Genomic DNA, 25,493 nt, shown 5'->3' with positions numbered 1-25,493 from the left:
AGGACCGTGGAGACCGACCTTATGAGTAGCCCTAGTGAGATCGCTGCCCCCACACTCATGAAGAAATTGGCAGACATATATTTCACGAAAGTTACTGCTGATGCGGAATCCGCCTACTCCTTATCTTCACGTCATGTTGCCCTATGGAAATCACAGCAGGGGGATCACTCCTCAGCTTGGTTGCGGGCAGTCCCCATCTCGGGTTTAGGCCAGACTATGAACGGTAAGACTTATCGTTCGGTTCTTTGCTATCGGTTGGGTATCCCGTTGTTCTCTGATTCGACGCCGTGTTCTGTATGCTCTCGGGTTTTCGATGGGGACATTTATGGGGATCATGCCGTGTCTTGTGCTGGGATTGTGGGTATTAAACATCGACATAATGTTGTTTGATACCCTTTTGGATATTTGTTATCGGTCGGGGATTTCTGCTTGCAAGGAGGTTGATGTTGGGCTGACTAGTGAGAGTGATGGAGCTCTTCGTCCTGCAGATATATTGCTTTATTCATGGGATGGCGGTCTAGATGTATGTGTTGACTTGACTGGGTCTTCCCCTATGACGCAATCTGGGTTGTCAGACTTCGTTCCGGGTCGGGTTGTGGCGGTTGCAGCGCAGCGGAAGCAGGATAAGTATGCGGCACGATGTAGGGCTTTGGGTTACGGTTTCTTTCCTTTTTCCTTCTCTTCTTTTGAGGAATTAGAGAAAGGGGCCGTTTCGTTGCTGAAGCGGGTCCAGTCGTACTCCAGGGCTCAAGACATTGGGGCACGGGCAACTGCCCACATTTTCAGCAGGATCGGGTTCGCCATAGCTAGAGGAGTGGGGGCCCAGATTGTATCTCGGCTCCCCTCCAACTTCCTGTAGTTCACTTGATCTTTGTAGCTTGTTAAGCTTGTAACGTTTTGGTGTTTTCCTATAATAATAATAATAATAATAATAATTAAATTAATAAATTAAAATAATAATAATTATTATAATAATAATAATAATAATAAATAAAATAATAAAAATAAATAAAAATAAAAATAATAATAATGATTATTATTAATAACAATAAAAAATTTATTAAAAAATAATAATAATAAATAATAATAATAATAATAATAATAATAATAATAATAAAAATAATAAATAATAATAATATATATAACAATTAGTTAATAATATATATATAAAAAAATGTTTTCAGATTTTTACGGGTACGGGTTGAAACGGGTTCGGATGTTAACGTGTTCGGGTTTTAATGGGTACGGGTTGAAACAGGTTCGGATTTTAACGGGTTTAGGATTTAATGTGTATGAGTTGAAACGGGTTCGGGTTGTAACAGATCCTGAATTAAACGAGAACGGGTTCAAACGGTTTCGGGTATTAACGGGTACGGGTTTAAACGGGAACGAGTTGAAAAGGGGTTGGGTTGAAACGGATTTGAGAATCATATTGATCATCTTCATGTCAGATCGGGTAAATCGGGTTTGAATGTAATGGGTCAATTTTCTCCGAATTTGTGTTCTTATCAGTTCGGGTTAATATCGTGTCGGGTTATTTATAATCATAATAGTAATATATCACTAATAATAATAATAATAATAATAATAATAATAATACTAAGAAGAAGAAGAATAATAATAATATAAAAATAATTATTTAATTATTTAATTATTTAATAATTATTTTTATTATTATTTATTTATTTATTATTATTTTTATTTATTATTAAATATTATTATCATTTATTATTATTATTATTATTATTATTACTATTATTATTATTATTATTGTTATTGTTATTATTGAATCTTATTGGAACTTATCTGAACTTATCTGAGCTTATCGGAACTTCTTGGAACTTATTGAAATTTATTGGAACTTATTGAAACTTATCTTAACTTATCTGAACTTATCTGAACTTATTGGAACTGAAACTTACTTTTTTAAGGTGAACAGAACGCACCCTAAGTGTAAGAAATAATATAGTATTGGTAAAAAATTTCCATTTATAAAAGCGGTGCAAATATTAGGGGACGGCCCGAAAAGAAAAGCAGTGCGAGTATTAAGGCCGGGACGGAGGGAGTATATGTGCTACAGTAATGCACTGTCTTGTGACACATTTAGCTTAGTGAAACAAATACGACTAATTCTCCCTCCATTTTTTTTTTTTTTTTTTATGTACCCACTTTTCAAAATAGGTGTTTTCTTTTTTACAATTTTCTTTTACCATCTTACGATTCTTACTCATTTTCCCATATTTATTACACTTTCCCATTATCTCTCTCATATATTACGTACCCACTGTTAAAGTTATAACTAGTCTTGTGGCCCGTGCCATGCACGGGCTGTGCTTAGGGCATGGAAATTACGTACAACATGTGCATGACTACGCGCTATTCATATGACTCATATTATCAACAACCTGTTCGAAAAATTGCATATACTCAGTAGACATTGCTGAGTAATACAGAGTATAGAGAAATATACTATCACATGGTAGGTTAGCACAAGTAGGGATTCAAATAAAAGTGATGCCATAGTAGAGAATTCATATAATTCCAGCATACTCAGTAAAATCCATAAATTCGGTAACATCATAATACAATAATTTCCTTATTTTTCAAATTCTTTTCTATGTATAACCTGTTTAGAAATCGGTTGATCAATTGGTTCACAAAGCTTTGAAAAACAAAATAATTTAAAACATCAATAAAACCAAAGTTCATGAAGAATAGCAACATCACGCTTATGAACCATTCCGGTAGTCGTCGCCACAACCGATTGAAAACCACCTCATACGACGGAGATTCGTGCCGCATATCAATCAAATCATTGTCGACCTTCCGCGGAACATGGAAATTACCACACCAAAATTCTAAAGATGGGTGAAATGATCCTCATTTCCCATTATCATAAGAACTACTGATGTTGTACAATACGGGTGTGGCAATATCTCTTCTCCCCTCCCAAATTTATCAAATTTATCTTTGACATCTTGTATGGCTATATATATTCTCTTTAACTTTCCACTTCGATTGTCAAATGCCTAGCATGAGAATGCTACAAGACACACTAATAGATTGCATTTTGCAACTGCATAAGAATAAAGAGAAGACGCTTATTCAGCTCTTTGTTTACATATATAATCAGTATTTACCATCAGCAAATTTTGACGGTTTTTGTAATATACATTTAGATAATATTAATGATTACTTCATACTATTTAAATACAAAGAACACTAACAACACATCGGCCAACAACAATGAAAAGTTATATAATCATACTTCAAACTTTGATATGACTGGAAAATTGACGATGACATCTAAAGCATCACTTTACCTAATTATAATATGACATCGCAAAAGTACAGTTACTTCACAATCATACATTTTGTGAAAAGATTAAATTAATTAAATAGCTTACTCAAGCTAGCTTAGGGAAGATCGCATTTGGCTGCTTAACAGGTGGGAGATATATGTCTTCAGACTGTTAATCCAAGAACATGAAACTCTTCACTGTTACAATGAACAACTAATGAAGCAAAGGATGCAAATAATTATAAAACAATGAGAGAAACCTTCAATATTTGGGATTCATCGCAAAAATGCAAAATTCAATCAAACTCTAAGTCTTGAAATTTCAGTAATATCAAATGCAAAATCCAAATAATAGATAATACTCACAAGATTAATAGTAGAGGATGCAGTTTCAGATTTTCAAACCAAAATGCCGCATCAATATATTCGGATCAATTCCATGAAAACAAAAGAGTATCAAGATAATAGCAACCAAGATTAATGTAAAGAAGATACAATTAGAAGATAACTTATTATACTCATACTCATACTATTTCTATTTCATCTCTGAAAGGGCTATTTATATATTTAGTTTAAAAAAACAACTTATTATACTCACACCATTCTATTTCATCTCTTTCATTAAGCATTAAATTAAAAGGCTATAAATCTATAATTGAATGGTTGAAGACGGTTAATAGAATATGAAAGGGGTGAATTAAGCATTAAATTAAATTGAGCAAGGTATTAAACTTGAAGGCTCCCCATTTTCATTGAACGGTAGAATATGAAAGGGGGGAAATTAAGCATTGAATTTAAAGGTTATTGCACAACAAATCAATTGGGAGACGGTAAGCAGATGGTCATTTGTTTTGCTCACGAAAAATTCAGCGTGACATGTGTAAAAGCTATAGATTTTTAATTTTTTAAAGGAGGAAGAGGAGGGTGACACTTGTCATTTCTGGTTTTCTTTTTTAAATACTAGGTATAGATATGTGAGGAATATTATTTGATTGTCTTATATTATTCGTGCTCATACAATTCTATTTATTTTACAAACTAGATATTTTACACTTCGTAGGTTCCATAAGTCATATAGACTTCTATCTCATATCTATTCTATAAGGGAACTCCTGATATCATTATCGTAAATGAAATTTTGGTGTACTCATGGTTGTTAAACTATCGATTCGGATCTTATGATTCTACGACTATATGATCAAAAAAACACGGCACCGGCCGATCCATATCTTATGTAGAATCTTAATGTGTGTAGGATCTTATGATCCTTCCATGATAAAAAAAATTGAGTGGTAGGATCTTAATACGATCAGATCCTACGTACAATATTTCAAGATAATAAATTAATAAAAAATGTATTACAAAATAGTTCATAATCACATATCATTATAAATATTATACTTCTACCAATAAACTAGTTATAAAAAATGAAGTCTCATTTTTACTAAAAAAAATTAAAAAAATCCATATAATTTTATCAATTAAGACTTGAAGTTGATTATAACTAAAATCTTAATTTCAAAACCTTGCGCATATCTTATTAATTTCACTTGAATCTACACAAGTATTTATTATTAAAATTACTTGACTACATTTTACATTGCATTTGAATAATATAGACATTATTTTTATTATTTAGTAGGATCCTAAGCTACGTTCCTATGATCCAATTCTAGTGATCCGATCCTACCCCTTTCATACATCCAAGGTAGGATTCCGATCCTGACAACCTTAGGCGTACCCTTATAGAATAGTCTAAAGCTCCCTTGTACCAATAAAATAAAAGGGCATAAAAAGAAATCAACCAACCAAATTTAATAATGCTTAAAAATTATATTGTAAAATCCCGTCGTCAAAAAAAATGTTCATTGTAAAATAAAATATAGGCATAAAAAATTCAGTCAATCAGATTTAATCACATCAACAAATTAAAAGTCAAAACAAAAAAGGAAATTTACAATCATATACTTAAACGCAGCAAAAAAAATATACTCCTTATTAATCACATGATTTATTTTTTCTTGTCCAATACTTTATTATGACACGTTTCAATATTGTCACAAATAAATCATAATGTAATTTATTTATTTTTCAAAATTCATTTAAACAAGTGTGTTTTATATAAATTCAATCCCTAATTATATGACGTCTATTTTTTCTATAGAAAAACTTTCGAATATTTTTTTCTACATAACATACTTTTTTAATATATATATTTGCACGCATCACGTGCTTGTTGTAAATCTCTCTAACTTGGTGATCAAAAAAAATGTCAAAGGTCAAGTACTATACAATTATACATCACATATAAGACTAATATTCAAAATATTAGTCGATCATGGAAGGTAAGCCGTAAGTGTACCCTTGGAAGACATAACTAAGCCCATACAACTAGAGCTTTCTTTGAAGGATTTTTTCCTCCGATAAAACGTTTTCTGTTTTTCTAATCGGCGTTTCTAAAAATGTTTCATGTTTCTATTTTAAGTGATAAGATACATGCAATTTCTTAATACACGTGTTTTCCATCAAACAAAAATCGTTTTAAGGAATAGAGGAAAGGCTTTGTTTGCATGTCGTTTCAGACGTCTTAAATGATAAGGTGCTAAAATTTTAATTCACCTTAAATTTGAGCGGTTTGTCGAGCACCTTAAATACAATATGAGGTCTTGAAATTGACTTGAATTGAGACGTTAATCAAAGTAACATCTCAATTTAAGGTCCTTAAAATTTTATGTATTTTGCCATTAATTTTTTATTTAAAACAATTATTTTATAAATTTCAGCTGGTTAAATCATTAATTCTACCAAACAACTGATCTAATCAGGTACTCACTCTGTCCCATAATACTTGCACCGTTTTAACTAGACACGCTTGTTAAAGCACAACTTTGACCACCAATATCTTTAACTACATATTATAAAACTTATAAAAACTATTAATATTTTAAAAATATATATTAAGATGAAGCAAACAATATATTATAGGAAAAATTGATTCTAAAAATACAACCTTTAAGCGATCTGCTTAAAAAGGGATGACTTTCCGTTTGACTAAGAATAACACAACCTTTTAGACCTGTCTTCTTTTAAAGGGCTCCCCTCATAAATGACTTGCTACAATAGGTAATATGAAAACCAACCTAACAAATTAAACATTTTTTCTTTATATAATTAACAAGAAGATTAAAAAATATTGTAGCATATTACCTATTTTAGCAAGTTATTATAGAGGGTTCATATATTAGAAATAAAATAAGATCAAAGTGAATTATGTGAATAGTGTAAAAAGTCAAAACAGTGCGAGTATTAAGGGACAGAGGGAGTAATTTATTAGTTTCAGTACCTTATTAGTTTCTACTACAACATTTCCATTTTTAGCTCTATTTCAATTATTTTTGCCAAACATAGCTTAAGAGCAATATTAAGGGGTTCTTATCTTAAGACTTTTCTAATATGTCATGTCAGCTTTCCATTAATATTTAATAAATTAAATTTTACTAAGACTTCTTCAGACTCATCCAAATTTAGCTATTCACCCCCTCAAGCTCATTTAAAACATCTCATATAATATAACATAAAGTATATCTTAATTTTATTTATTTATTTAACTCACATGTTGAGTCTTAGTTTTCAAGACTCGATTTAAAATTTTGTTAAGACTAACTGTTATAAATGAAGGACCTTTTAGGCTTGAATGTTGATTTGTATGACAATTTGATGTTTGAATAATGAAAAGAAATAATTAAAGAAATTAAAAACACACACAAAGATTTAAGGTGGTTCACTCTTCAATGAGCTACATCCACCATGGGGGAGGGTTTGGAGTTTGTATTACTCTTCAATGGAGAAAGGATTACAAAGAGAAATTCTCAAAGGTGAAGAAGAGAGAATTCTTAGATCTAGGGTTTCAACCTCACTTGTGTTTCTCTCTCTTAATTCTGAAAATCTCATTACATTTGGTATTTATAGTGTTAGACATCAAACCAATCTAAGGGACAAGAAAAGGCCACGTCGATTGTACCGTGCGGAGAAGAAAACAGATTACCCGCAGATTTCGGTCGAACCTTCAAAGGGTTCGGCCGAACCAAGGTCAGGTTCGGCCGAACTTATCCAAAAAGTTCGGACGAACCTCCAAAAACATAGTTCCTGATTCTCTTCAGGTTCGGCCGAACATTCTAAGAGTTCGGCCGAACTTACCCAAAGTTCGGGCGAACCTCTAAAATCACAGCTACTGACTTCAGGTTCGGCCGAACCACCTAATAGTTCGGCCGAACTTCCAGCAGGTTCGGCCGAACCTCCAGCAGGTTCGGCCGAACTTCCCATGCTGCATGACAGCTTCTCGTAAAACAGTCATAACTCCCTCATTTCTCATCCAAAATGAGCTTATGACCAGGCGTTGGAAAGTTATTGAGCCAAGATTTCACCTCCAACTTGATTCAACTCAATCTAATGTGTAGATCATGAGATATGTCCATTTGAATTCAGACCTTTCACTATAACACCCTAACATCCTTCAAGGAAGATTCGAGGCACACATAACAATTCTCCACCTTGACTTGAGTCCTCCACACTTCCTCATAATGTAATACCAAACTATACTCCAAACACACTCCCAACAAGCCCTTATGGGCTTACATCGACCATGGAGAAAGACCAACTAAGTCCACACACAAAGTGAACTTAGTTGTCGGCAAAGGCTTTGTCAACATGTCGGCGGGATTCTTCTCGATACCAATCTTCTTCAAGAGAAATTCTTTCTTAGCTATCACATCTCGAACGAAGTTGTACTTGATGTCAATGTGCTTGGTTCTCTTGTAGAATGTGTTTTGATTCTTAGCCAAATGTATGGCATTTTGACTATCACAAAACACGGACACTAAGCTTGAACATGGACTAAACTCTCCCACTAGACCCTTGAGCCACTTTGCTTCTTTGAATGCTTCGGTAATGGCCATAAACTCGGCCTCCGTAGTTGAAAGAGCTACAACATCTTGTAGCGTTGATTGCCAACTCACGGCCGTACCACCCAAAGTAAAGACATAGCCGGAAGTAGATTTCCGGTCATCCAAATCACCTCCATAATTCGAATCACAAAAGCCCTCAAGCCCGTTTGCATTTCTACCAAACTCAAGGCAAACGTTTGAGGTACCCTTCAAGTACCTCAACAACCACTTCGCGGCTTCCCAATGGACCTTTCCCGGTCTTGACATATACCGACTAACCATACTCACCGCATGCGCTATATCCGGTCTTGAACACACGATGGCATACATCACACTTCCAACCGCACTAGTGTATGGAATGTGAGTCATGGAATTTTCTTCTTCCTTGGATTGAGGACTAAGCTCCTTTGAGAGCTTAAAGTGAGAACTCAATGGAGTGGAAACCGGTTTTGCATGCACCATGGAGAAGCGCTCAAGCACCTTCTCAATGTATCTCTTTTGACTAAGATACAAAACACCCGCATTCCTATCACGAATAATCTCCATACCAAGAATCTTTTTGGCTTCACCAAGATCTTTCATATCAAACTCACTTGCCAACAACTTTTTCAAGTTGTGAATCTCAATCATATTCTTGCAAGCCACCAACATATCATCTACATATAAGAGCAAGTAGATGAAGGAACCACTCACAAGTTCTTTGTAATAGACACAACTATCATAAGAGCTCCTTGTGAAATCATGTGCCAACATGAACGAATCAAAACGTTTATACCATTGCCTTGGAGATTGCTTCAAGCCATACAAGGACTTTAAAAGATGACACACATGATTTTCCTTCCCTTTCTCCTCAAAACCTTCCGGTTGCTTCATGTAGATCTCCTCCTCCAAATCCCCATGGAGGAATGCGGTCTTCACATCAAGTTGGTGTAGCTCCAAGTCTTCCATAGCTACCAAGGCAAGCAACACCCTTATGGATGAGTGTTTCACAACCGGAGAAAATACTTCATGAAAGTCAACACCTTCAATTTGTGTGAAACCTCTTGCAACAACTCTTGCCTTGTAGACGGGACCACCCGATTCCGGTGTACCTTCCTTCTTCTTGTACACCCACTTGCACCCAACAATTCTTTTTTCTTTCGGTGCAATGCATAAGCTCCAAGTATTGTTCTTGTGCAAGGACTCCATTTCTTGCTCCATGGCCATCAACCACTTGCCGGCATCATTTAGAGACATTGCTTCCTTGAATGAACAAGGATCATCATTATCGGTCTCCACTTGACTTGCAACGGAATGAGCATATTGGACATAATCACACTCCTCAATGTATCTACTTGGAGGCTTGATTGGTCTCTTTGCTCTTTCTTCGGCAATGGATTTCTTTTGAGCTTGTGGTGTTGCTTCACGAGGTCTCCTTGATGAGGGACCATCATCATGTGAATGCTCATCTAGCTCCACCTCCTCCTCGGTATCATGGTGTGAACCTACATCATTGCAAATAGAAAGCTCCTCAAGAGGTGACTTGAAGTCAAGAGCCGAATGAGGAGAGCGATTCACCAAGTAACAAGCCGTTGCAACGGCTTCCGCCCAAAAAGATTTCCCCAAACTTGCTTGTGAGAGCATACATCTAGCCCTCTCTAAGAGAGTTCTATTCATTCGCTCCGCAACCCCATTTTGTTGAGGTCTTCCAGCACAAGTTCGATGCCGCACAATGACATGCTTGAGACAATACTTCAAGAACTTCTTCTCTACAAACTCTAGACCATTATCGGTCCTCAAGGTTTTGATCTTTTTCTCGGTCTTCTTTTCAATCATGGTCTTCCAATCAAGGAACACATCAAAGACATCATCTTTATGCTTTTTAAAGAACACCCAAACCTTCCTAGAGAAGTTATCAATTATAGTGAGCAAATAATTACAACCTCCAATTGAAGGAACTCTAGAGGGACCCCATAAATCCGAATGGATGTATTCAAGTATCCCTTTGGTGTTGTGTACCGCGGGTTTGAAGCTAACCCTCTTGTGTTTACCAAACACACAATGCTCACAAAAGCCAAGGCTTCCAAGCTTCAAGCTTCCAAAACAACCTAGCTTGCTAAGCTCCGACATACCATGCTCCCCCATATGGCCAAGTCTCAAATGCCATAATTTGGTTTCACTATCACTCATAGTACCCGTGGAAACATTTGCCGAGCCTACCATGGTGGATCCTTGGAATGAGTACAAGCTACCCACTTTGGCACCCTTCTTCAACATAAGAGCACCTTTCACAACCTTCATTACTCCACCTTCCGCTATGCACTTACAACCGTTAGTGTCAAGAGTGCCAAGAGAGATCAAATTCTTCTTTAGCTCCGGAACATGACGAACTTTAATTAAGGTTCTCACAATACCATCAAACATTTTGATGGCTACCGTCCCAATTCCAATCACCTTGCAGGTTGCATTGTTTTCCATGGTGACATTACCTCCATTATACTCCTCATAGGAGCTAAAGAGATCCTTGTTGGGGGTCATATGAAACGAGCAACCCGAATCCAAAATCCATTCATCCTTACCCTTGATTCTTCCATGAGTGGCAACCAATGCACCACTATCACTATCGGCATCTACATAGCTAGCCTCGACGGTAGCATGAGGTTCTTTTCCCTTTCCGGACTTACCATCACCTCCCGATTGTTTCTTTTGCCACTTCCAACATTCCGACTTAATGTGGCCTCTAATGTGACAATAATTGCAAGACTTGTTACGGTTAGGATTTGATTTCTTTGACCACCGACCCCTATTCTTTCCCCTGTTACCACCACTACTAGTAGAAGTCTTCTCATGATTTCTACCCCTCACAAACAAGCCATCATTGGAATTATTTGATGATTTAGGAATTAATTGATTATCAATTAAGTCCCTTTGGGTCAAAGCATCTCTAACATCATCAATACTCAAATCATCTCTACCATACAAGATAGTTTCACGAAAATGTTTATAGGATGGTGGTAATGAACATAACAAGTAAATTGCAAGATCCTCATCATCTAAAACAACATCAATATTTTGAAGATCTATAACAATCGAAAAGAACTCATCTAAATGAGACTTAAGAGAATTACCTTCCTCAAGCCAAAGATCATAGAGTCTACTCTTGAGTAGTAGACGATTGGTGACACTTTTAGCCATATAAAGAGCCTCCAACTTCGACCATAGATCATTCGCGGTTTCCTCCTTGGCAACTTCCCTCAATACTTCATTCGAGAGGCAAAGTTGTATAGCCGACAAAGCCTTCAAATCAATCTCCTCCCACTTCTCTTCCGTAATGGTAGTGGGTTTCTTATCCTTCCCTTCAAGAGCCTTGTGCACACCATTTTGTATCAAAATAGCTTTCATTTTCAATTGCCAAAGGCCACAGTTATTTGACCTATCAAACTTCTCAATATCCAACTTCATTGTCGACATGAGTATTCAATACTCCCCAAGAAATCAAACAAACAACCCAAACACAACCTTAGCTCTTGATACCAATTGTTATAAATGAAGGGCCTTTTAGGCTTGAATGTTGATTTGTATGACAATTTGATGTTTGAATAATGAGAAGAAATAATTAAAGAAATTAAAAACACACACAAAGATTTAAGGTGGTTCACTCTTCAATGAGCTACATCCACCATGGGGGAGGGTTTGGAGCTTGTATTACTCTTCAATGGAGAAAGGATTACAAAGAGGAATTCTCAAAGGTGAAGAAGAGAGAATTCTTAGATCTAGGGTTTCAACCTCATTTGCGTTTCACTCTTTTAATTCTGAAAATCTCATTACATTTGGTATTTATAGTGTTAGACATCAAACCAATCTAAGGGACAAGAAAAGGCCACGTCGATTGTACCGTGCGGAGAAGAAAACAGATTACCCGCAGAGTTCGTCCGAACCTTCAAAGGGTTCGGCCGAACCAAGGTCAGGTTCGGCCGAACTTACCAAAAAGTTCGGACGAACCTCCAAAAACATAGTTCCTGATTCTCTTCAGGTCCGGCCGAACATTCTAAGAGTTCGGCCGAACTTACCCAAAGTTCGGGCGAACCTCCAAAATCACAGCTACTGACTTCAGGTTCGGCCGAACCACCTAAAAGTTCGGCCGAACTTCCAGCAGGTTCGGCCGAACTTCCCCTGCTGCATGACAGCTTCTCGTAAAACAGTCATAACTCCCTCATTTCTCATCCAAAATGAGCTTATGACCAGGCGTTGGAAAGCTATTGAGCCAAGCTTTCACCTCCAACTTGAATCAACTCAATCTAATGAGTAGATCATGAGATATGTCCATTTGAAGTCAGACCTTCCACTATAACACCCTAACATCCTTTAAGGAAGATTCGAGGCACACATAACACTAACCCATAAAATTATATGTATGATCTTAAGAATATGAGAGCCAGATAAACTTCAAATCTTAAGTCTTAACTTAAAACAACTTGCATGTAGTGAAGCCGCGTACGTTGAAAATAAATACTCCGCAAGCCCCAGTTGGACCATATGAATTGATTATATTTTTCCTTTAAAAAACTAGAACTTTTTTAAGTAAATTATTTATTATATATAAAAAAAAAACCATGCCAAAAGAAAAATAGACGTTATAAAATCATTAGTGGCTTTTCTTGGTTTTTATTAGGCAAATTTGTCAAAAACTACCTTATAAAATATGATTTTTGCGAAAAACTACCTTATAAAAAAAATGTTGTAATAAACTACCTTATAAAAAATTTATGTTGTAAGATACTACCTTTTCCCGAATTATGAACGTTTGATCGAAATTTCGGGATTGACTTTACCATATATATGTCACGTGCCATTTAATTACGTCTTTCCCGTTAGATGTCGCGTAATATGCACCTAGTAAAGTCAACGTCGTAATTTTAAATTAATGCTCATAATATGGCCAAAGGTAGTATCTTACAACATAAAAATTTTATAAGGTAGTTTATTACAACATTTTTTTTATAAGGTAGTTTTTCGCAAAAATCATATTTTATAAGGTAGTTTTTGACAAATTTGCCTTTTTATAACGTCTAATGATTTTATAACGTCTATTTTTCTTTTGGCATGGTTTTTTTTTTATATATAATAAATAATTTACTTAAAAAAGTTCTAGTTTTTTAAAGGAAAAATATAATCAATTCATATGGTCCAACTGGGGCAAAGCCATGAAATCTCTAAAATTAACAGACTCCAACCTTTTCATCCGATTCGGTGGATTAGATCAAATAAGAGTAGTGAAGTTTAAGGGTATTCATTCTCCCCTTGTCAAAGAACAAGATTGGGAGTTTGTTGAAAATGTAGGAATTGAAAACAAAAAATATCAATCATTAGAAATATTTGGTCATGTTATCCAAAGTGAAGAGCTCAAGAAATTAATTTTAGATCTTAAACAATCACGTTTGTTGGTCAATCGTGAAGGTCATCAACAACTACTTCAACATCCAATTTCAATAAGATCCAGTATTTTCGACTCAATGATCTTTTTATGTGGTCAGCCTACCAGGTAATTCCTCCGTAGTTTTTAAGGAATTATGATTATTACTTGTTGCCGCATATTTTTAGGTACATCTCCCATTTTAGTAACTTTTACAACTATACTGGAGAGCCTACCAGGTAATGAAACTAACCAACAAGTTTACCAGTTTATGGTTGCCTTTTACCCCAAACCAATTATTTTATACTCCCTCCGTCCCTTTTTTATTGCCTCATAGAGCATACTGCACTTTATTAAAATTTAAGGCATGAGACAAACTTAATGGAACGTCCCTAAAAGAAAAATGGGCAATAAAAAAAGGCACGGAGGAAGTAATCTATATTTACAAAACTAACATACCCTGTTATCGGCCTTTAAATGATTTTGATAAATTTGTCCACTTCTTACCCTCCCAAACATCTACGGAGTAGTTTTTTTTGGTAAAATGTAAATTTATATTCCCCGAATCAAGACTATACACTAATACAAAAATGAGCTAAGAAACCATACTATTTAAATAGGCCTAAGAGACCAGAAAATGTATGATTTATATCTTGGTGATCTCTTAACATAAGAAACCATGCTTTTGATATGGTTAATTAGATAGAAAACGAGGTGTTTCGTATTCCGGTTTTTTATTATTCTTATTATTATTATTATTATTATTATTTTTCTTTTGGGTACAAATGATGTATTTCGGATATTGAAGGATAAGCCTCCTCAATTGAACTGACTTTGTAAACCTTTAATTTTTACCCGAAACATCATACGTAGTACTCTGTATTTGTAAAACTAACAGATCCCAGTGATCAGCCTTTAAATTGTTTTGACAAATGCATTCATTTACCCTCTCACAAACATCTTCCTAGAAACACGTGCCGAAGAAATTTTACTTTATTTGGTAAAAAATGTACTACGTAATATATATTCACCAAATCAGGGCTACAATCAACCCCCATAGACCGCGGGTGAGCAAGTTTTCCGTCAATGGAGTCCACCTCACACGATTTCTAGTGGTCTAATTCACTGCATAGTTGTTTTAAATAAAAACACTTATAAGGTAATTTTTTTGAAAAAGTGTATCATATTAGTGAATTTCCAACAAATTTACTTCTGCGCCAGCTACAAACTCACCGGTCACCAAGGCGGCTCACATCAACCCTGATAACAACTGTTTCTTTCGCTTCCGCAATGATGTTTCAGTTTCTTTTTTCACGTTTCCTAATGCACATTTTATATGACACAATATTAAAATTTATAAAATTATGATATTACTAGTGGTTGGAAGCGAGTTGTGCGTGCGGTATGCGACAAAACACGTTAAATTGAGTGAAATCAGGCTTAAGCACTACGACCCGACCTGACACGAGTGTACGTGGGCTTGGGTAGTGCATGTGCCACATTTTTTAAAATTTTGAGCATGGCCGACACGATACGTAACAAATGTTGTCAAACCCATTCAGTCCCCAATTAGGCACGTGAGCTCGGCACGAAACACGGTCTGGGCCGGCCACAACCATTTTTTTATTTATATATTGTATATATATACTTCGTATATAATATTATAATGTGGTAAAGTAGGTTTGAAGTCATACTCTATTGGTGGGGATAGTCCAACATGAAAAGGAAACTATGTTACACACAAAGTTGTTGAAAGCTTACCCTAAGTAATACTCCGTATAAATTATTTGGGCGATTCAATCATTCTTTACAGAAATCTGGCAGTATAATTATATAACTACCCAAACCATAGTCCTATATTCAATCGAAGTGCAATTAACTCCAATTATTTAAAACATATAAATTCAATTCTTATATAATACAGAGTTGTATGATGTACCAATTAATGAACTACAGATAGAATTGGAGGAGGTTGTTAGGTAAATAATTATGATATTAACTATTTGGCTGATTCTTCCATAACACTCAACATATATAAAAAAAAAAAAAAAAGAATAATGGAGGACAAGGAACGATGCTTTTTGGTCCCAAAGAGTACATATGGTTGAGCACACTGTAAAGAAGGTACAAAACATAGTGAAAGATAAAGTATATAGTGTTTTTCCTAAGAAGGTGAGTATTAAAGATAGTGACTGGTTTAGAAATTTGTAATTCCTTGGCTTTTTCTTTTGAGTTGCTAGATAGTGTAGTTGTGTCCTTTCTTCTAGTGGAGGAGTCCATCCTAGATGGTTTGCTCCCTAGAAGTTAGGCTTAGTTTGTATAGCTTTTGATGAGAGTTTCAATATATCTTACTTATTAGAAAAAAGAATAAAAGATAAAGTTGAATGGTATTACTGTTCATAGGGGTTAAGGATTAAAGTATTAATTGAGAAGAATCAAACAAAAAGCCCTATATGAATATGTTTTTACTTATATATTGGAAAGATTTTTAAAGATGCTCTTCAACTATTAATAATGTCGAAACCTGAACTAGAACATTATTATGGAACAAAGGGAGTACTCGCTAAAGAAAAAACAGTTCCTTAATTACTGGCCTACTATTTTAAAGCCCGCTCTCTTATCTTTTATACAAACTTTCTTGCCTATAATTTGTATAATTATGTGCTTTACAATTAACTTTATGCTATCAACAATATTGGAAATACCGGTAATGGCATGAAGATTTTGGTTGCAATTATTATTCCGGATTTATTTGGCCGGGAGGAATTTGATGGAAAACAAAAGAAATGATAAGAAAAGTAACATTTCATATGTTTGGTTTTAAATAATTATATTACATGGAAAGTGGAAGGAAAATAAAAATGTTTTTTTTAGCCACCCAAGTAGACATGTCTTTAAAAACACCAAAGTAAAAGTTACACCAAGTAGAAATGTAAATGTTTGAAAAACATCAAAGTGAATTAGAGTGTTTATAATACACCAAACAAAAAAGAAGGTATTTAAAAACCACTTAAATAATTTTTTAATTAAAATCTAAAAATTTAAATATAAAAATAGGTTTTTTTTATAATAAACAAAGGTACTCGTTAATTTTTTTAGAAAAAAAAGGTTTTATTTTCTAAGAACAAAATGTTCACTCAATGAACAATAAGCAATAATCATTCACACCCGACGAGTCAATACGTTAATATTTTTATTTATTTATAAGGAAACGAAGTTGGCAGACTACCTAGCACACATTTTCGGATGACCCACCCTTTCAGATAAAATACAATGACTCTGTGATAAAGAAATGAAATTGTAAAGAACATATGTACGAACTACACTCTAACCTCAGCTCAAACTACCCAATCTCGGTTCCAAGAAAAACTTGGTGAATAGACTACACAATGGTAAATGATTAGCCGAGTGATGTAAATCCTTCAATCTCACCGAGAAACCATAGCTCGAAGCCTGACCCACTGATTACCTAAACTAAACAAAAAAAAGCTATTCTAAAAAACAAAAGAAAATAAAGAAGCACTTACAAAGTACATCAGTTACAAGAAAATGTGAGAAACAAAAAAAGTTTCAACATGTAAATCCAAATTAAATAGTATCAGAATTACATATAAACAACTACGTAAAAAAGCACACCGCCATATTTGGCAAGAAACACTGCCGACTAAGAAGAGAACTGGTAACTTGATCAAATCAATACTTCTTATATTCCACAAAGTATTTTAAAACAAATTGCAATTGACAATATAATGTCAAAGATTAAAAAGTACAATGTTTATCGTTCACAATATTCATTATTTCCACCTTTGACTTGCTATCATCATCCATGATTTAGGGCATTCTAACTTCATCTTGAACTGCACTACGTCATGTGTACCCATTTGCTTCACGTGAATTTTACAAATTTAATTTTGTTTATTTTAAAAACTATTTTTTTATTTAAAAATTTAGATTTTAATTAGAATATGAATTAAGTGTTTTTTAATCCCTTCATTTTTGTTTGGTGTGTTATAAATACCCTAATTCACTTTGGTGTTTTTTAAAGCTTTCTATTTCTACTTTGATGTTCAATACATACTAACTTTTACTTTTGTGCCTTTTGGAGACTTATATATCTACTTTTTTTTTTTTGAATATAGACTTATATATCTACTTTGGTGGCTTAAGATAACTTTTTTGGAAGGAAAGACCATTTAGTAAAAGTTTCACTTTCCTTTCCTCCCAAAATTGAAGGAATTTGGAAGGAAAGAGAAAACTAAAATCTACCAAAAAAAAATTCGTTGTATTTTAATTTTTTTAATTTTTTTTAACTTTCACTTCCGGTCTCTTAACCTTCCTTTATTAATATTGTACCAAACATGAGATTCCTAATTTTCTATCATTTTTTTTACGTCAAACCAATCATGGGAAAATATTGTTTATTTTCTTTCGTTTCTCTTCCCTTACCTTTCTTTCCCTTCTTTGTACAGAGTACGTAATACAAACAGGGTATAAACAGTGAAGGTACTACGTACTCTGTACAAAGATTGGAAATTTTAAGATCGATAATAAAATTTCCAATCTTTACAAAATCACAATCTATATAATATACTCTATCCGTCCCAGATTAGTTGTTACACTTTCCTTTTCGTCCGTCCCAGATTAGTTGTTACACTTCTAAATAAGGAATGACCCCACAATTATTATATTGTCTCTCTCTTCCCACTAATTTTTTTTGTCCCCACCCCATCTCTCATTCAATTAAAAAAATACTCCACTAACTCCTATTACATCCACTTTTTCAATAAAATAACAATTGATAACCAAACAACCACTTATCACCTACAACTTTGTGCAAAGGTAAGTGTAACGACTATTTTGGGACGGAGGGTGTACTAAAAGAGAGGAAATCAATGTGGTGATGACAAATGTCACTCATTGTTTGACCTCTTTTTTAATATAAATAATTAAGTTAAAAAAATTAAAGTAACCAATATTTCAAAATCCAATAGTATCACGTAATATATGTTAAACTTACTGTATTTTATGGTAACAAAAACTAATATGGAAATATACATAAAGAATTAAAAGATTCATCATTATTTTTACTAGCAATAATTTTACTAACTTATATAGAGGATTTCCTATATATGTATACATAATAAAATTCAAACATAATCTAATTCAAACCTACATCGCATTGTAGACACCTACTTTTGTCCCCATTCCCGAAAGGGAAGGTTCGATGATGAGAACATAAATCTCCACTTGACAACGCATCTCCTATAAAATAACGAATCTCAATCACCCTTTTCATTTCACCCGAAACTTGCTATTTATAGAGACCTGCTATTTATGGAAACCTGCTAAAAATAGTAACTACCGTAATGGGTAGTTGTTAAAAGTGGCAAGTCATAAAAGATAGAAACCTGTCAGAATTAGGTGTTGCACTCCAACATAAATCCTAAATGAGATAGAAATTACAAGAGGAATCCTATTCCCAATATGATTCGAAAATAAGAGTTACGTATTAATTAAAATCCTAACGAGCCTAGAGCTCGTAACGTGCCCAGACGCATTCCGTCATAAAGTTAATACGCGCTAAAAGACTCTAATAAGTCTCAAACACTCCAGATTCTAAGAGTCCAAATCTGACAAAGAAAACGGCCCAGACCCTATTTTCAACTTCCGGCTCTGGGCGCCGAAATCTTCGGCGCCCAGCCCTGGGCGCTGAAATTACCTGGGACGTGTTCTTTCCTAATTCTTCATGGATTAGAGTTCTAAAATTCTATCTTTCCACGAACTCTTTTCTATAAATATAGCCCCAAATTCGACGTGAAAAATACACAATTCATATTCTGAGTATTGACTCCAACCCCTAAGCCTAAGCCTCACGCTGCGAAATTGATCCCGCGTTCTCTCGCAATCGATCCAAAAATCGAACATAACGTATCCTGTCCCTTGTAGCTGAAGAATTAAGCCCGTAACTTGAGATTCGTTAAATAAAAGGAGAAATAGCAAAGTCAAAGTGGTTAGTTTTCTGAGAACCGTGACGCACCTCTCAAGGGTGCGTCGTAATGTGTCCGTTTTCCATGATTTAATCGCTTTCCTCGCCCTTTTATAAACTGTTAAACTAATTAAATCTGATTGCCCTACCACGCCTAATAAAGATAATATCTTGGGAAATTGAACTATCATGCTAGGTCCCTTAAAGAAATCTAAGTCAGATAATCGCGATCGATCTAGTATTATGTGTTGCATATTGTTAAAATCAACTCAGATTAGTTTAATAGTTAACGCATGTCCCTTCAATTATTTATGCTATAAGCTAGTAAGGATATCCTGCCTCTGGAGTTATCGACGAGCGAGTACTCCTCTCGGTAATTACAGTCCCCCGAACCCTCAATCTCTACCCTGCGGGTGTACGTTGAGAGATCCCCACACCAGGGATCACAAGGGAACCTATGGCCGTCGTGGTCAAATATAATTGCACTCCCTTTATGTCACGATAACTGGGTTTTGTCAGTTTTTCTCATTGTCGTTAAAAACTGAATGGCGACTCCTATATTACTAGTCAATTGGGTGTAAACTCACGGGAAATCCAATTACACTTGATTTGACAAAAAGAAACGTCACACCCACCAGGGACGAGGTCACACATTAGCCTCGTGCTTTTTCGACCCCCTCACAGTGGCGACTCAACTAGGGGTAGTGAAGGAAATACTCGTGCTTGTAGGTAACCAAAATAGCCGAAGGGTGAAACGATCCTACCCCCAAGTTTATTTCCCCATCAAGTTGGGACGACCTGAAAATCAGCATATTAATGTGAACGAGCAGAACCGCATAACGAATCTTGGCTCCCTCAGGGAGTTTGGACTAAGGATACCCATCGCCAACCGGGGGGTGCATACGCTTCGAATGTTGTCCACTCGACACTTTCGCTAGTAATACACCCGTCCCAAACCCAATCGCTCGCCCATTAGGTCCCTCTCATTGGTGTATGCCCCCTTGGCTTACATCGTGATTGGCCTCTTGGGCGAAATTCGTGTGTTGAAGGCACTACCTCGATCGGGGCATGTGTTGGATCTGCGATAGAAGCGGTACCAAGCCAGGCGCAAATACTACCCATAGAAGTCTATCATAAACTACATGACATATTATTATTGCCTCATGATGTAATGTTAGTTATGTGTAGCGAAATATGTGATTGTGTGTGACAAACAAAGTTAGAAAACCAACGACCTTAAAAATTGCCCAAACATTCATAAACCAATTGGCCAAAGAGTTATACCAAAATACATGTTCCACAAACCCGAACGATCGCCACAAAAATAAGCGACACTCGGGTTGGCCCGTAACGAATCCCACAAACGCCGCACAACGCGTAAATGACGTTATTAGGCAAGCACGCAAAATCAAAGTCGCATAAACAAAAAGTAGACGCAAACAGAAAACGAGAACCAGCCAGGGACGCATTTTCAACGCCCCTGGCTGGGCGCCAAAATTTCTAACGCCCTACGCTGGGCGCTGAAGTTGCTGCCTGGCCTTTTGGTCAGGCGCAGCAGCCTCGGTGCCGGCGCATGAAGAAAATACGTAGCTAAAAAACTTTTCGTGAAAAAAATTGCTACGAGGGCGTATGAAAAAGCACTCGATTCTAAAAGCGACTTATAAAAAATAAATAACTCTTTGCGTCGTTGTTAGGCCTCCTACGACGACAATGCTCGGCATCAAAACCGAACATGCTAATAACTATGAATGTCACACGGGCAAGTGTTTCGAAAATCCAAAGAATGACCAAAAGAAAAAAACCAAAAAGTGTACCAATAAAAGAAAGAGCGAAAAAACCAATAGAGGGAGTCAAAAGTCTAGACTAAGTAATGCTTGAAACTTTGGGGCCTAAACTTTAGCTTATCTCATGCATAGGACTGGTCCTGCCACTTGGTGCCGATCTGGAAATCAAAGGTTAGTGCGTCTCGAAGATACATCACCAACACCAGGTTTAGTGACTCCAAGCTCCGTCCGTCATCCCTCATTTCAAGGATCTCCGTTTCCCCAACCTAGATTCGCACCCTCAAACATGTCCATCGAAGAATTGCGAGACCGGATGGTCCAAATGACCCAACTTATGAGCCAACTGAAAATGGAAAACGAAGCCTTAGCGGCTGCGCAAGCCAAAAATGACCTCGATAACGAGAAGAGGATTGAAAAAATGGTCCTACAGCAAACCATCGGAAGCAAGTACTTCTCCCTCGATCCTGAACCTTTTCCTGGCAAACTACCAGAAAAGTTTAGTTCATCTGACTTACCAAAGTTTAAAGCCACGGATAATCCCCGTGATCATCTATTGAGCTTTGTGAATGCCATGAACTTGAAAGGCGTGGACAAGTCCATGTATTTACCTGCCTTTCCTTTGTCCTTGGAACCTGTGCCGCTCAAATGGTACTACCACCAGGACCCTAAGCTCTTCCCCACTTGGGAAGACTTTGTCAACGTCTTCATCAAGCAATACTCGTCGAACATGGATTTTCAAGTCACCATGCGCGAGCTGGAAGTTCTCTTCCAAAAGAAAAATGAAGGTTTCACAACCTACTTTGCTAGATGGAGGGACCAGGCGGCCCAACTAATCAATAGGCCTCCCGAAACAGAATTGGTCCAAAAATTCATTGACAACCTAGACCCGGCTTACAGACAACACCTTAGGTACCTGGGACTTGACACTTTCAAAAGAGTTTATGATGTGGGAATAAATATCGAGGATGACCTCGCAAAAAAAATACAAAGTAAGCCCGCATACAAAAGCAACGCCTACAACAGGGGCAACACATCCCAAGCCCAAGAAGTTCATGCCGTAGAAGAGACTCCCGCCCGAAGAATCCCTGGAAGATGGGTCCGAGATCGAAAGTTTGCCCCACTCGGGTCAACTTTGGTACAAGCCTTTGAAAGACTAACCAATCAAGGAAAGTTGAGGCCTATAGGCCCCACCCGTGACCCTCCTGTCAAGAGCAAATATTGGGTCGAAGGTACTTACTGCAAATTCCATCAAGGAAATGGGCATGCCACTGAAAACTGCTGGAATCTAAAAAACACGATCCAGGACATGATAGAGGATGAAGTGATACCTCTCCCTAACGTTGGCAAACCCAACAACAACAAGAGCCCACTCGGCTCTTGTCACATCTCTCTCGACCAACCAAAAAATGAGAACTTTGACCCTACGGTGTACATTACACCCCAAGGAGCACCACTCGTTGTGGTCCCTATGGATCGAATCGAGAGAGAAGTGTGCGGTGTGTGGGATGATGATGCTGAAGATATCTACCTATCTCAAGTATCGGGCCAGGACCTCTTTACTGAAACTTGGCCCGGGTATGCTCTCATTGACACCACCCCTTAGGAACCCGAAGTCGACAATCTCACCCGATCCGGAAGGATATACCAACCGGATATTCGCCCACCTCCCATGGACGATATCCCAGTCAGACAAACTCCTGAGAATGGACGGCACACCACCGTCGCAGAAGTCATTGAAAATCCTCTCTTGAAGCAACTAAAAAGAACTAAGGCCGAGATTACCATCTGGGATCTCATGTGTACTTCGAAGGAGCATCGCGAAAAACTTATTCGCTCACTTGACCTCATCTAAGTGCCTACGGATATCACACCTGACTCATTGGTTAACCACGTCACGAGAGATGCTGGAGAAAAGGCCATAATTTTTACTGCCAAAGACCTGCCCAAAGAGGGGGGTGCCCACAATAAAGCCCTCTATCTAGTGGTTGGATGCAAGGGACAAAACATCCCCCTAGAGCTCGTAGATAATGGTTTAGCAGTTAACGTTTGCCCATTGTGAACCGCCCATTGCTTGGGGCTAGGAAACGATGACTTCCAAACCTCCACGCAAGGAGTACGAGCTTATGATAACTCTCGAAGGCCTGTGTTGGGAAAGATCAACCTTACAATACAAACCGGGCCTGTGGCACGCACCACGGAGTTTCAAATAATCGACATCAAGCCCACTTTCAACCTCCTCTTGGGGCGACCTTGGCTCCATGACTTAGGAGGTGTGGCTTCTACCCTGCACCAAATGGTTAAACTTAACCATAACGGAGTGATTCTCGAAATACGCGCCCCTCCTCTCGACATCAGTTGTACTATGGTTGGAACGGCCGAAACTGCAGACGACCTCTATGGGTTTCAAATGGATGAAGCAATCCAGTTCATCGAAGACTATGATCCAGCATTCCTAGACCCGCACGCATCCCGAGTCATCCCTAGAATGCTGTTAGCTCAAGGTTATTTCCCAGGAACCCCATTGGGCATAAGGAAGAAGAAATGCACGTTCCATCCTTTACCCAACAAATCTACTCCCTTTGGCCTAGGCTATGAACCAACGGAGGAAGATATTGCTGACCGCTTGTCTGGGCTACGCCTTAACAAGGCCAAACAAACCACCCTCCTTCCCCCGTATCAAATAACCCTTAACGGAATGTTCGTTCGGGAAGGAGAAGAACACCCATGCTGTGATTTTCCTGAACCCTTCGTTCAGGATGGCTTGCTAAAACCCGGATTTGAAATTCTCCATGACTGCCACACCTTGGATGAGGCACCCCACCTCACCAAGACCAAAACAGCTGAAATATTGGACAACCAGGCTCTATGGACATTGTTCAACGAATCGAGGCCTATGGAGGACGAGACTGTGATGACTACCCTAGCTTTACAAGATGAAGGTTTCGATCCAACCCAGTTAATCTCTCCTGCGTCAACACTAGAAGAGGCCGAGAACGGATGGGTGAAGACATGTCAGTGGGTCAACACAAAAGGAATAGAATTCAAGATGAGTACCGGTGAAGGACCAAAGTTTTACGAGACTAAACCCAAGGCTTGAGCCATATAGAGCACCTTAGTAAAAAGCGCCTAGTAGTTCTTTAGATTGATAGAAAAAAAATAAAGGCTTTAGATGGTCCTAAGACCCCTTAGAATATAGGTTAATTTTATTTCAGTGTGTTTTCCTTACTTTCCAAATTAATAAAGGCGTAAGATTTCTCCTAAAAAACTTTTATTCTAACACTAAATAAGCACCAAACGTACTTGCAAATACAAAAACAAAAGGGCCGCCCACTCTAGGCCCAAATAACAAGGCCCACTCGGTCTTGAAATCGTGACATCGAAACTCATCAAAAAAAATCCCAAAGAAAGCCATACTATCATATTGCCACAACATAAGGGTCTAACCCATGCAACCCAAAGAAATCAAAAAGGAAATCAAATTCAAAATGTTGCTCAAAATAAAATACATCCATAAAATAGAACACCATCATTCCCAGCCCACGCCTCAGGCCACTCAAAAGCCTACACAAAGATCTTCATATCTTCCACACACTAACCCCATTCTCAAAACCGTTTCGAGTCACGAATAGAAAAAATTAATCCAGACAAAAATGCATCTCACGCTAACAATCAAAAAAGCCTCCGGAATAGCCTCAAAATTGATTTTAATACGAGTAAAAAGCAAAGCACAAAACAAAGAGAAAAGAAATAAATGCAAGAACATGAGAAGCAAAGCGTCAAAAACGACCGCCCAGAAATCATTTTCAGCGCCCAGGGCTGGGCGCCGAAATCTTTGACGCCCCAGCCTAGGCGTTGAAACTCTCTGCCTGCCTAAACTTTTCAGAAGTGCTCGTCATTTTATCCGCACATAACGAAAAAATAACGAACACTTGGGGGGTACAACACATATTCAAACATGCGTACCGAAAAAATAGCCGTACAAAAAACATGGAATTTCATTTTTGTGTACAGATACGCGGCTTACGGCAAAAAAAAAAAAAAAACAGCAGACTAAAATAATGATAATACTTCACTCATTTTACCAATT

General features: G+C 36.9%; 1 protein-coding gene and 1 long non-coding RNA gene across 4 annotated transcripts in view; one reads left to right on the top strand and one right to left on the bottom strand.

The window, feature by feature from the left end:
• Positions 1–2,512: 2,512 nt before the first annotated feature.
• On the bottom strand, positions 2,513–4,267 carry LOC130462795 (uncharacterized). Its single transcript, XR_008923591.1, has 2 exons — positions 3,408–4,267; positions 2,513–3,076 (listed from the first exon to the last, which is right to left on the bottom strand). It is a non-coding gene; the product is annotated as an uncharacterized lncRNA (long non-coding RNA).
• Positions 4,268–13,433: 9,166 nt separating this feature from the next.
• LOC130464089 (uncharacterized) overlaps positions 13,434–25,493 on the top strand; it is a 42,272-nt gene continuing 30,212 nt past the window's right edge. For all 3 annotated transcript variants that reach the window (XM_056833490.1, XM_056833489.1, XM_056833491.1), the window contains exon 1: positions 13,434–13,765. In XM_056833490.1, coding sequence (XP_056689468.1) covers positions 13,748–13,765 — 18 coding nt within the window. In that variant the 5' untranslated portion in view covers positions 13,434–13,747. The remainder of the gene's footprint in view (positions 13,766–25,493) is intronic.

The sequence above is a fragment of the Spinacia oleracea genome, chromosome 6, assembly GCF_020520425.1.
Source record: "Spinacia oleracea cultivar Varoflay chromosome 6, BTI_SOV_V1, whole genome shotgun sequence".
In the NCBI taxonomy this organism is placed as follows: Eukaryota; Viridiplantae; Streptophyta; class Magnoliopsida; order Caryophyllales; family Amaranthaceae; genus Spinacia; species Spinacia oleracea.
This window is presented reverse-complemented; position numbering and strand designations above follow the sequence as displayed.